The 14,155-nt window shown below is 42.1% G+C and overlaps 1 protein-coding gene across 1 annotated transcript in view; it reads left to right on the top strand.

Annotated features, from left to right (window-relative positions):
* Positions 1–14,155, top strand: part of LOC138665458 (E3 ubiquitin-protein ligase ZFP91-like) — a 123,117-nt gene that overhangs the window by 39,051 nt on the left and 69,911 nt on the right. The window contains exon 7 of the mRNA XM_069752966.1: positions 1,574–1,690. Coding sequence (XP_069609067.1) covers positions 1,574–1,690 — 117 coding nt within the window. The remainder of the gene's footprint in view (positions 1–1,573; positions 1,691–14,155) is intronic.

Here is a 14,155-nt window from a genome sequence, read left to right on the forward strand (position 1 = left end):
GCAGGGATAACCGCAGCGGGTTTGCTCTGCAGATTTATCAAATCCGCTGCGGGAAAACCCGCAAGGACCCGACACAACGTGTGAACATGGCCTAAAGCCGGATTTGGATACAAAATGATTTCCAAAACTTTAAATATCCCAAGGAGCACTGTACAAGCAATCATATTGAAATTGAAGGAATATCATACCACTGCAAATCTACCAAGACCCGGCCGTCCCTTTAAACCTCTCAAACAAGGAGAAGACTGATCAGACATGCAGCCAAGAGGCCCATGATCACTCTGGATGACCTGCAGAGATCTACAGCTGAGGTGGGACAGTCTGTCCATAGGACAACAATCAGTCAGACACTGCACAAATCTGGCCTTTATGGAAGAGTGGCAAGAAGAAAGCCATTTCTCAAAGATACCCATAAAAAGTGTTGTTTAAAGTTTGCAACAAGCCACCTGGGAGACACACCAAACATGTGGTCAGATGAAACCAAAATCGAACTTTTTAGCAACAATACCAAGCGATATGTTTGGCGTAAAGGCAACACAGCTCATCAGCCTGAACACACCATCCCCACTGTCAAACATGGTGGTGGCAGCATCATGGTTTGGGCCTGCTTTTCTTCAGCAGGGACAGGGAAGATGCTTAAAATTGATGGGAAGATGGATGGAGCCAAATGCAGGACCATTCTTGAAGAAAACCTGTTGGAGTCTGCAAAAGACCTGAGACTGAGACCAAGATTTCTCTTCCAACAAGACAATGATCCCAAACATAAAGCTAAATCTACAATGGAATGGTTCACAAATAAACGTATCCAGGTGTTAGAATGGCCAAGTCAAAGTCCAGACCTCAATCCAATCGAAAATCTGTGGAAAGAGCTGAAAACTGCTGTTCATCAAACCTCACTGAGATCGAGCTGTTTGCCAAGGAAGAATGGGCAAGAATTTCAGTATCTCGATGTACAAAACTGATAGAGACATACCCCAAGCGACTTGCAGCTGTAATCGCAGCAAAAGGTGGCGCAACAAAGTATTAAGTTAAAGGGGCCGAATAATATTGCACACCCCACTTTTGAGTTTTTGAATTTCCACAAAAATTTAAAATAAGCAATAAATTTCGTTCAACTTCACAATTGTGTTCCATTTGTTGATTCTTCACCCAAAATTTACATTTGGTATCTTTATGTTTGAAGCATGATATGTGGGAAAAAGTTGAAAAGTTCCAGTGGGCCGAATACTTTCGCAAGGCACTGTATAACCAAATATAATATTAAACCAGGTGCTGCACCTTGCATTGAACGTACAATAACATTAATGGGAGAATAAAGGATCAATGCAATAAGTATCCTTATTGCATTGATCCTTTTTTCTCCCATTAATGTCTGAAAAAAACACCTCACATTTGACAGGACTTTGGGGCTCAACCCCAAGCAGCCATGCCCCGTGTCTTGCTCTGGTGCCCATGTTACTTTTGCTCATTACATTGCAGTTTAGAAAGGTATCACTAATAAGTTATTTTTCTCTGCTATTTGTGTAGTGCTACTGCTATTATTAAACTGTGCATGGCTAAAATGCTTTCTTAGGTCCTCTACTGGCCCCAGACGTCGAGGTCCTCGCCCCAGAGAAGAGACAGCCCCTGTAGAAGTAAAGATGGAAGTGAAGGAAGAGAACCCTGTCCCTGAGCCAGAAGCCCCTAGGAAGTAAGTGACAGCATAAATGATAGTGCCCAGTTATAAAGTTCCTTGTTCTACCAATCGGTGCTTGTGTCAGCGGATGGACACTTTCCAATAAGTAAGTTATTAACTTGTTTATAACTTTAGAATACACAGCTTCAATAAATGCTCTCCCAATTCCTTAAAAAAAGTGTTTCTCTGGACATTTGTTCCCACAGTTAAACCCTTAACGATGCAGCCAATTTCTGTTTTTGCTTTTTCCTTTGTTCCTCCCCTTCTTCCCATAGCCATAACTTTTTTTGAATGACACCATTCATAGTGTACTGGAAAATAGTTTTTTTTAAGAATTGCTTTTGTGGTGTACATTTTGTGGTAAAACTGACCTGGCAGTATGATTCTGCTCATCAGTACAATTAATGTGATACCAAAGAAGTCCATTTTTTTAATTTAGTAATGATCCAAATATCAAAAGTTTTTCCCAAAATTTTTTTGGGGTGCTATCACCATTTTCCAGGTCCTGTAAAGTTTTCATTTTTTGATCAATGGAACTGTGTGACGGTTTATTTTTTATTTTTTGCAGGGCGAGACAACAAGTTGTTTTTATTAATACCAGTTTGGGTTAGACATGTTTTTATCGCTTGTTAGAGCATTTTTTTGAGGCATTGCAGCAACCAAAAAAACTTAATTTTAGCGTTATTGAATTTTTTGTTTATGGTGTTAACTGATCAGGTTAAATATTTTTATATTTTGATAGCACGGATGGCGATACCACATGTGTATTTTTCCTTTATTTTATCTTTATTTTTAATGGGGAAAAAAAGTAATGATTTGAACTTTTGGGGGGAGTTTAATTTTTTTTTTTTTTTTACTTTTCACTGTTCTTCATAGATCCCTTAGGGGACTTGAAGATGCGATTGTCTGATCGCTTCTATATGTATAATTGTCTAAGGGGTACTTCCGTCTTTCTGTCCTCAACTTCCGCTGATTGGTCGCGGCAGCCATGACAGCTGCCGAGACCAATCAGCGATGGGCACAGTCCGATTAGTCCCTCCACTACAGTCACAGTGCCCGCCGCCCGCTCCATACTCCCCGCAGTCCGTGTCCCCGGCGCTCCGCTCCATACTCCCCGCTCCATGCTCCTCGCAGTCAGTGTCCCCGGTGCCCGCTCCATATTGCCCGCAGTCAGTGTCCCCGGCGCTCCACTCCATACTCCCTGCAGTCAGTGTCCCCGGCGCTCTGCTCCATACTCCCTACTCCATACTCCCCGCAGTCAGTGTCCCCGGCGCCCGCTCCATACTCCCTGCAGTCAGTGTCCCCGGCGCTCTGCTCCATACTCCCCACTCCATACTCCCCGCAGTCAGTGTCACCGGCGCCCGCTCCATACTCCCCGCAGTCAGTGTCCCCGGCGCTCCGCTCCATACTCCCCACTCCATACTCCCCGCAGTCAGTGTCCCCGGCGCCCGCTCCATACTCCCCGCAGTCAGTGTCCCCGGCGCTCTGCTCCATACTCCCCACTCCATACTCCCCGCAGTCAGTGTCACCGGCGCCCGCTCCATACTCCCTGCAGTCAGTGCCCGCTCCATAATCCCCACCAGTCACCGCTCACACAGGGTTAATGACAGCGGTAACAGACCGCGTTATGCCGCGGGTAACGCACTCTGTATCCGTTGCTATTAACCCTGTGTGACCAAGTTTTTACTATTGATGCTGCCTATACAGCATCAATAGTAAAAAGATGTAATGTTAAAAATAATAAAAAAAACCTGCTATTCTTACCTTCAGTCGTCGGACGATGCGCTCGCGCCGGCTACCATCTTTCGTTCCCAGAGATGCATTGCGAACTTACCCAGAAGACTTAGCGTTCTCGCGAGACCGCTAAGTCATCTGGGTAATTTCGCAATGCATCTTGGGAACGGAAGATGGCGGCCGCATCACACAGCTCCGCTGGATCCCAGGGGTGAGTATATAACTATTTTTTATTTTAATTATTTTTTTTAACAGGGATATGGTGCTCACACTGCTAAATACTGCATGGGCAGTGTTATATACCTACGTGACTCGGCAATATACTACGTGACTGGGCAATATACTATGTGACTGGGCAATATACTATGTGACTGGGCAATATACTACGTGGCTGGGCAATATACTACGTGGCTGGGCAATATACTACGTGGCTGGGCAATATACTACGTGGCTGGGCAATATACTACGTGGCTGGGCAATGTACTACGTGGCTGGGCAATGTACTACGTGGCTGGGCAATATACTACGTGGCTGGGCAATATACTACGTGACTGGGCAATATACTACGTGACTGGGCAATATACTACGTGGCTGGGTAATATACTATGTGACTGGGCAATATACTACGTGGCTGGGCAATATACTACGTGGCTGGGCAATATACTACGTGGCTGGGCAATATACTACGTGGCTCTGTGCTGAATACTACGTCGCTGGGCAATATACTACTTGACTGGGCAATATACTACGTGACTGGGCAATATACTACGTGACTGGGCAATATACTACGTGGCTGGGTAATATACTATGTGACTGGGCAATATACTACGTGGCTGGGCAATATACTACGTGGCTGGGCAATATACTACGTGGCTGGGCAATATACTACGTGGCTCTGTGCTGAATACTACGTCGCTGGGCAATATACTACGTGGCTCTGTACTGAATACTACGTGGCTGGGCAATATACTGTGTGACTGGGCAATATACTACGTGGGCTGTGCAATATACTACATGCACATGCATATTCTAGAATACCCGATGTGTTAGAATCGGGCCACCATCTAGTGTGCTATAAACAGCAATGCCACAGCTTCGCTGCCTACAGCAGAAATTACAATCTGCTTTGAAGTCTGGCCCAGGCTGGGTTTTGAAGGGGCTCCTTAGGCTACTTTCGCGCATCAGGTTTTCGGCGTCAGGCGCAATCCGGCTAATTTTCAAAAAAACGGATCCGGCGAATGTTGCCGCCGGATCCTTTTTTCCCCATAGACTTGTATTAGTGCCGGATTGCACTGGATGACCTTGCGTTTCGTCCGGTTTTCTCCGGATCCGGCAAATCTGCCGTTTACGGTTTCTTGAAAAAACGTCTATAGCAACGCTTCCGGCTGTTTCCTAGAATGGGAGCCGGAAGGTGTCGGATTCAGAAAATGACAGATTCCGGCGCCGGATTCCGTTTTTTTTAAACTGAGCATGCTCCAATTTTTTTTTATCCAATAATTTAGATATGCTAAAACGGATCCGTCGCATCAGTTTGCATCAGTTTTTCACAATCTGCACCGGATCCGGTTTTTCCAACATTCGCCGGATTGTGCCTGATGCAAAAAACCTGATGTGTGAAAGTAGCCTTAATGACAAGCACCGAGGTCTTCAACAGACCTCCAGCTGTCATAAGAATCCATCAACGTGCCACTATCACGTAATGGGCACGCCTATATTCGCATGGAATAACACTCCCATATGCCATTGTTAGAGGCAGTTCCTGGCTGTAACACACAGCCATCACCTGCTGAGTACAGTGTGGTTTCACCTCGTGAGCCGGCTCCATACAACCGATTTTGACTTGTGCTGTACATGTATGGTGCATGTCGTGAGGAGGTTAAGAGCTTCCTTGGTCAGCCAACTATTCAATATACACTCTTTTTGTTGCTGTTAGGATAGTTAGGTGGATGCAATCATTCTTCTTCACCTTTGCATTTAGGGCTGTCCTATATTTGAAAATGCAGCAATAAAAAACAAGTTTGTTAGGATTTCAAAATGTCTTGTCTTTTTTTTTTCGTTCTGCTGTTCCCATCCTACTTTGCCGTGGCTGTATTTCTGCAGACCATGATGCTCTTTAGTCCTTTTGCATTTTGGACAATACAGGTTTTGTTACTGTTAAATAGAATTTTGCATTTAATTTCCCTCCTTTTTTTAATTAATGGGATTTTGTTACCTCCAAAAATGTTATCTACCAGGGGATATAGGGGTAGTCTGGGGGTAAAATGTCATTTTCTTGCTCAAGTAAGCCAGCTACAGAGTGGTTCTACGCAATTTATGCATGTGCCGTACAATTTTTACCCACTCATCTTCTAAAAAACTCGAAATTTCTTCAGCCAAGTACAGTAAAATCAGTGTGAACAGTTAGAATAGAATGGCTAGAATAGCTAGAAAGATGTCACTGAGATATATAATCGGTGCAGTGCGTGTCTAGCTTACTGTACATGTATTTAGCTAATAATTAAATAAAATAAAAAAATGGCGTGGAATCCCCCTTAATTATCTTAACCAGCTAAGGGAAAACCTTTACTGGTTATTAAAAATAGGTGGACCCTACATCATTTTTATTTATTTTTTTTGAGGGGGGTCAACCATTGTTAACCAGTAAAGGCTACGCAGACGGCCGTGAGCTGGTATTAATAGTCTGAGAAGCTCCATTTTTATTACCCCCTTCCCAGACTATAAACATCAGCCCCCAGCTGTCTGCTTTCCCTCAGCTGGTTAAGATAATTAAGGAGGAATCCACGCCATATTTTTCTTAAAATTATTTAATTCTTAGCTAAATACATGTGCAGTAAGTTACACATGCGCTGCAATGATGATATAGCTCACTTTCTATCTATATATCATCTATCTATTTAGATCTGTATAAAAGATTTTTTCTTAGTTAGAAAACTAGCTTGGAATTACAAAGAATTACTGAATGTAAAAGTTATTAAAAATGCATTGCTTATTCATGTCATACAGCTGCTAGGTGAGAAAAATTGTATCATACTCGCATGACACTCGTACTTTTCAGGAACATCATCGGACCGATTTTATTTTCGCTGATGAGTCTGAGCCCTAAGACAGGAAGAATGACCATTTTGGACTTTCCATATTCTCTTATGCAAGAGAATCTGGTGATTATGCGAATGACTCTCAGCTCAAACTCTGTCAGAGTCTGATCTGAGTGTCATCTTGGTATGGCATACAGGTGTGGAGAAGGTGGAGACGTGAATTTCTCCATCTTCTCCTGAGTCTGCTGATGTCGAACTGCTCTTGGATGTTCTGCAAACAAGCACCCTTAGATCCTGGAGCTGAGGAAAAAATAGCAGATCTGCACTTCTCCATAGTATAACATTGGACCGATTGCTATCCGATAAAACATAAGAGCACTCGGCCGTGTTATACGCGAGCCCTCCATGTGAGGGGGTCACTGATTGACATACCGACCAGTATGCAGCTTTAGCCAGTTGGATGGCGTACTTTAATAGAACGGGCTACAGAATGAAAAGTCACATACTAGTATAAAATGAGGCAGACAGAAATTGATATAATAATAACAGATAAAGGACACATAATGACATAAAGCAATAAAACTACAGTATCACGTAACAATAGCTACAAATGTGTACATTTTTTACAAATAAGGGTAGAGTGCAGCTTTAGACTGACACAGCTACTGTATATAAAAGTGAGCATCAGTAAAACAAAATAGAGGAGGAAGCTGACCCAATAAATATATCAATAGGAACTCCTAAAAATACTATCATTTCAACTATATGGGGTCAGGCAATCCAATTTAAACTCCATTACTTCTCTCTTTTTCGTAATAATTGGAAATGGTCACAAGCTTTATCTTTTCCAAGCAAATATTTTTTCCAAGCAAGCTCCACTTAAGTAGCAAAGGAGTGTTCAATAAATAGTAAACAAAATACATGAAAATCACAAAAAATAGAAAATATACTATGTAAAAAAAATTGGCATATCCTTATGAAAGCAGATCAATTTTTATTCAATATTCACAAAGAAAATCTTTAGATACAGATTATCACATATCAAAAAATCAAAACTTTAAGCAAACCCTTACATACCAGCGTGATAATAGTGTCTTATCAGAAGGAGGCACTGAACACTCCCAACAGGGGATCCAAAAAGCATGTATAGTTCAAACTATCAGATAATCAGTACAGATAAACTCTGTTTTTCGTTTGCACCCTTTTTTAAGTCTATTTTAGGTTTGCTTCACATGTCCTGGTGATTCCTGTACAGGAAAAACCAGTACTGGTAAGATCCATGGTCCGTGTCAGTGTGCCATCCGTATGTACATATGTATATGTAACATCCGTATATCCGTTTGCTGTCCATATGTGGCATTCGTGACACTTACCGGTGTCTGGAAAAAGCAGTACAGTTAGCTGTTCCCAGGTGCTGGCTCCTGAATGCAGCTCTCATCATTGTCACCTCGTCTCCCTGAGATTAGCGCAACCAAGCGACAAAGATGGGAGTTGTGTTCAGCACCCACTGTGTACATCCTGTGTAAAATCAAGAATTGAATAAAAAAAAAAAAAAACGGCATGGGGCTCCCGTGTAATTTTCTTTACCATCAGAGCGAAAGCACACCATGAGGATTGATGTTAATCTAAGAAAAGCGACAATATCCCAAAAGGTTTCCATGGCTATTAATAACAGCTCACAGCTGTCTGGTCAGCCTGTTGAGTCTTGCCTTGTGGCAATGGCAAGTGAAGTAATAGAATTAGGGTTGATGTCGGCCTTGTACTGCCAGCTGCCATCAAGCCAACGGGTTCGTAATGGAGAGGCGTCTATAAGATGCCCCCATTTCTAACACCATAGTAAGTTTTGAAATAAACAGCAAGAATAAAATCCGTTATTTGAAATAAAACCCAACACATATTTATTAAAAAAACAAAGTTATACTCACCTTTAAGCCTATAATCCATCGAAGCCCATGTCCCCTGTAAAAGACAAAAAAAATAATAAACAGGCATATTCCTCACTTGTCTGACGAGAAGATAATTCATACTGTCCCATGCCGTAATCCATTTCTGCATCATCTGGATTTTAAACTGAACAATGGCTTGATGCGACCATTCAGGATGAAATCCAGGAGACCCTGAACTACTGAGAGCGTAGCTTCAATGATGAACCAACGTTCATAGAGGTTACCACTGGTCAGTGAAGCTACAGTGCCCACAATCAACTCATTGTGAGCGGTCCAATGAACTTCAGTGACATCAATGAGATCACCGCTAGCACCGTGATAAATTCATATTACATCTACAAACTTAAATGTTTTCTATTTGGATTTTAGATGGCATACCAACACAAAATAGCAATTATTTGTTAAGTGTAAAGGAAATGATACATGGTTTTCTAAATATTTTAAAAATATAAATCTAAAAATTGTGCATTTTTATGTAACCCCTCCTGAATCAATACTTTGTAGAACCACTTTTTGCTGCAAGTTTTATGGGGTATGTCTCTACCAGCTTTGCACATCTAGAGGCTGAAATTTTTGCCCATTCTTCTTTGCAAACTAGCTGGAGCTCAGTTAGATTGGATGGAGTGAGTCTTTGAACATCAATTCTCAAGTCTTTCCGCAGATTCTCAATGGGATTTAGGTCTAGACTTTGACTGGGCCATTCAAACACGTGAATATGCTTTGATCTAAACCATTCTGTTGTAGCTCTGGCAGTACAGTGAAGAAGAAAAATATATAGTCAGCCCCCAATTGTGCAAGTTCTCCCACTTAAAAAGATGAGTGAGGGCTGTAATTGACATCATAGGTAGACCACAACTATGAGAGTCAAAATGAGAAACCAAATCCAGAAAAGCCCCTTGTCTGATTTGGCAAGATTTATTTCATCTCAATATTTTGTTATATGTCCTTTGTTGGCAATGATAGAGAGCAAACGTTTTCTGTAAGTCTTCACAAGATTGGCACACACTCTTGGTGGTATGTTGGCCAATTCCTCCATGCAGATCTCCTCTAAAGCAGTGATGTTTTGGGTCTGTCGCTGGGCAACACGGACTTTCAACTCCCTCCAAAGGTTTTCTATGGGGTTGAGATCTGGAGACTGACTAGGCCACTCCAGGACCTTCATATGCTTCTTACAAAGCCACTCCTTTGTTACCCTGGCGGTGTGCTTGGGATCATTATCATTCTAAAAGACCCATCCATGTTTCATCTTCAATTCCCTTGCTGATGGAAGGAGGTTTGTACTCAAAATCTCACGATACACGGATCAGTCGTCCTTGTCCCTTTGCAGAGAAACAGCCCCAAAGTGTGATGTTGCCACCCCCATGCTTCACAGTAGGTATGGTGTTCTTTGGATGCAACTCATTGTTCTGTCTCCTCCAAACACGACGAGTTTTGTTCCTACCAAACAGTTCTACTTTTGTTTCATCAGACCATATGACATTCTCCCGATACTCTTCTGGATAATCCAAATGCTCTCTAGAAAACTTCAGACGGGCCCGGACATGTACTGGCTTAAGCAGGGGTTCACTTCTGGCACTGCAGGATCTGAATCCCTGGCAGCGTAGTGTTTTACTGATGGTAGCCTCTGTGACGGTGATCCCAGCTCTATGCAGGTCGTTCACTAGGTCCCCCCGTGTGGTTCTGGGATTTTTGCTCCACGTTCTTGTGATCATTTTGACCCCATGGAGGGAGATCTTGCGTGGAGCCCCAGATCAAGGGAGATTATCAGTGATCTTGTTTGTTGTCCATTTTCTTATTAATGCTCCTACAGTTGATTTCATCACACCAAGCTGCTTGCCTATTGCCGATTCAGTCTTCCCAGACTGTTGCAGGGCTACAATTTTGTTTCTGGTGTCCTTCAACAGCTCTTTGGTCTTCACCATAGTGGAGTTTGGAGTGTGACTGTTTGAGGTTGTGGACAAGTGTCTTTTATATTGATAACAAGTTCAAACAGGTGTCATTACTACAGGTAATGAGTGGAGGACAGAGGAGCCTCCTAAAGAAGTAGTTACAGGTCTGTGAGAGCCAGAGATCTTGCATGTTTTTAGGTGACCAAATACTTATTTTCCACCATAATTTTCAAAATAAATATTGCCAAATCAGACGAGGTGATTTTCTGGATTTGTTTTCTCATTTTGACTCTCATAGTTGTGGTCTACCTATGATGTAAATTACAGGACTCTCTCATCTTTTTAAGTGGGAGAACTTGCACAATTGGTGGCTGACTAAATACTTTTGTGAAAGGTCGTTGTCCTGCTGGATGGTGACCCTTCTCCTCAGTCTCAAGTGTATTGCAGTCTCCAGCAGTATTTCCTCCAAGATTGCTTTGTATTTAGCTCCGTCCATCTTCCCATCAACTCTAGCCAGTTTACCTGCTCCTTCTGAAGAAATCACCCCACAGCACTATGCTGTCTTCATCATATTTGAGTGGAAGTGGTCTTTTCAGGCTGATGTGCACTGTAAGATTTTTACAACTTGTATAATTTTGTATTTAGTTAAAATTACTTTGGTCTCATCTGACCAGAGCACCTTCTTTCACATGCTAGTTGTAAAAAAAATGTGATATAGGGGTAGATTCTTCTCTGCGCCGCTTGAAGAATTAGAAGTCCAGATGGGTAATCCAATGAAAAAGTGGCTTTATTCAATGCGTTTCGGCACAACAGGATCCACACAGAATGTAGCTTGGAAGAAGGTAAGCAGAACAGAGAAGAATCTACCCCTATATCCCATTTTTTTTTTACTTTGGTTGGTCACGAGGAGACCGGTGGATTTACATTTCTATGAGCCCTTTGTAAGGGCTGGATCTGGTGAGTAAATTTGAATAGAATTTATCGCCTTATACCCAGATAAGACCCTATTGCGCTTTTATTTTCTTCCAGCCATGTACTGACATGCTAGTTGTGGATTTTTGCAAAAGCAAACGGGACATCTTGTGGCTTGCTTTCAAAAATTGCTTCTTGCCACCATTCCATAAAGGGTAGATTTGTGGAGTATACGACTAATAGTTGTCATGTGAACAGATGCTTACATCTGAGCTATGGATCTCTGCTGTTCCTCCCGATTGACCTCGGGTCTCTTGGCTGCTTCTCTTATTAGTGCTCTCCTAGCTTGGGATGTCCGTTTAGGTGGATAGCCAAACGCCGTCCATTTTTGCATGATGGATTGAACAGTCCTCTGTGAGATGTTCAGATCTATTTTTTTTTTTCTGGAACATAACCTTGCTTTACTCTTCTTCACAACCTTATAACTGTCTTGTCTGGTGTGTTCTAATGTTGTCTTCATGATTCTGTTTGATCCCTATTGTTCTCAAACAAACCTCTGAGGCCTCCACCTAAAGGTACCGTCACACTCAGCGACGCTGCAGCGATATAGACAACGAGCCGATCGCTGCAGCGTCGCTGTTTAGGTCGCTGTAGAGACGTCAAACACAGTAACTCCAGAACAATGCAGGAGCGATCCAGTGACGTAACGGTGACTCACTTATCGTTGTAGCTGGTTGTTAGCTCCATGTAAAACATTGCTGGCATCGTTGCTTTTGCTGTCAAACACGACGATACACGCCGACCTGACGACCAAATAAAGTTCTGGACTTCTTGCTCCGACCAGCGATGGCACAGCGGGAACCAGATCGCTGCTGCGTGTCAAACACAACGAGATCGTTATCCAGGACGCTGCAACGTCACGGATCGTTGTCGTTCTCGTTGTCAAGTTGCTGAGTGTGAAGGTACCTTAACTTAACATCTGTAGTTATACTCAGAATAATTTACACACAGGTGTAATTTTATTTTGGGGTATCAGACTACAGGGGCTGAATAGAAATGCACGTCACAATTTTCAAACTTATATCTTTCAAATAATAAGAAAACCATGTATCATTTTCCTTTACACTTCACAAATACGTGCTGCTTTGTGTTGGTATATCATATAAAAGCTTAATAAAATACATTTAAGTTTATGGGGTATAAAGTGAAAAAAAGTAGAAACCGTATTCATGGGGTATGAATACTTTTAAAAGGCACTGTAAGTGGATCAGTGATAAAAACATTGACATTTTGATTCTATTGTCAGGAAACTCACAGATCTCAATCCCATTCAGAACCTGTGGTCAATTCTCAAACAGAGGGTAGACAAACAAAAATACAGAAATTGTGATAAACTCCAAGCACTAATGAGACAAGAAAGGGTGTTCATTAGACATGGCTTGGACAAGATTCTGATATCCAGCATAGTAGGGAGAAATGTATAAGAGACAACGCTGTACATATTTAGTCTTTTCATAAACTTGGTACAAACTTTTATAAAAAAACTTACGAAATGCTTATAATTGTACTTCAGAAACCATCGAAACATCTAACAACAACAAAAACACCGAAGCAGTACTTTGAGAAATTAAACTGGAATATAGGGAATGTTTGTCACGCTAATCCTTACAATAATCACGCTGAGGTGTCAAATAAATGATCAATATATATGCGTTGTTGCCAATGAGTGAACAAAGTTAGTATGCCAAGTAAAACATCAATATGTTCTGTGCTTGATCTACTAATTGAGGAGTAAATGCCCCAAAGTAAAAATGCACAGTGAATAACTGCAACATTTAATTGAGGAACTATATTCAGATAAATAGATCTATTAGTCCATCTCACATAGAAAACACAATATTCTGTGTGAGTCCTTACCAATGTACATAAGTCGATAGAAAACTAGAAAATGGTTATTGATACTGCAAACAAGGGCCCCAATGATAATGGGTAGAAGAATTTATAGGAGAGAGGGATGAATTGCAAATGGGAAGGTAGAACGTTAGATACAGCCCATGTGGCTTATCTCTTACCCTGCTTGTAATCCCTCCCTTTTCACGAGCTGTGGAGTCCTGTCCGTTCGTTTGAATTGATAGTGGGCTGTTGCGGTGCGGAGATACAATCCGTTGCAGTGGGAAATCTCAGATTAGCCACACCAAGCCAGGGGTGCCCTGGCCGGTGGCGGCCCTGATTACCCGGAGAAAGAAAAAATGGCTGACAGTGCTTGGCAGGGTGTGACGTCACTACAGCTACGGAGCGTTTCAGAGACCAAAAAGCTATTGAAAACATTTTCTTAACCAGCAGAGCGAAAGCCGACAGGTGGAGGCCGATGTTTGTAGCCTGGGAAGGGGGTAATACGCATGGAACTTCCCAGGCTATTAATATCAGCTCACAACTGTATGCTTAGCCTTTATTGGCTATTAAAATGGGGGACCCTAAGAAAATGACATAGGTCCCCCCTATAATTAATAACCAGCAAAGGCTAGCCTAGGAAGGGGACATAGATACCTACCTTCTTCCCACCCCCCTTCCCAGTTTAAGTACATCAGTTCTCAGTCGCCCCAGAAAAGGTGCAAGTCTGGCACTTAGCCTCTCTCTTCCCACTTGCCCTGTAGTGGTGGCAATTGGGGTGATGGTTGGGGGGGTTGATGTCACCTTTGTATTGTCAAGTGACATCAAGCCCCAAGGTTAGTAATGGAGAGGTGTCAATAAGACGCCACCATTGCTAACCCCATAGTCATATCGTATAAAAACACACACACCAAGAATAAAGTCCTTTTAATAGAAATGAGACAGATTCCTTTAATAAATCTTAATTAAACCATACGACCCCATAAACTTACGACCTCGCTCATTCCACCAATGCCATTGTCGTCTGCAAAAGAGTTAAAAAAAAACAAAAAAACAAACAACAATATTCCTCAC

Source organism: Ranitomeya imitator, chromosome 2 (genome assembly GCF_032444005.1).
Source record: "Ranitomeya imitator isolate aRanImi1 chromosome 2, aRanImi1.pri, whole genome shotgun sequence".
NCBI classification, from domain to species: domain Eukaryota; kingdom Metazoa; phylum Chordata; class Amphibia; order Anura; family Dendrobatidae; genus Ranitomeya; species Ranitomeya imitator.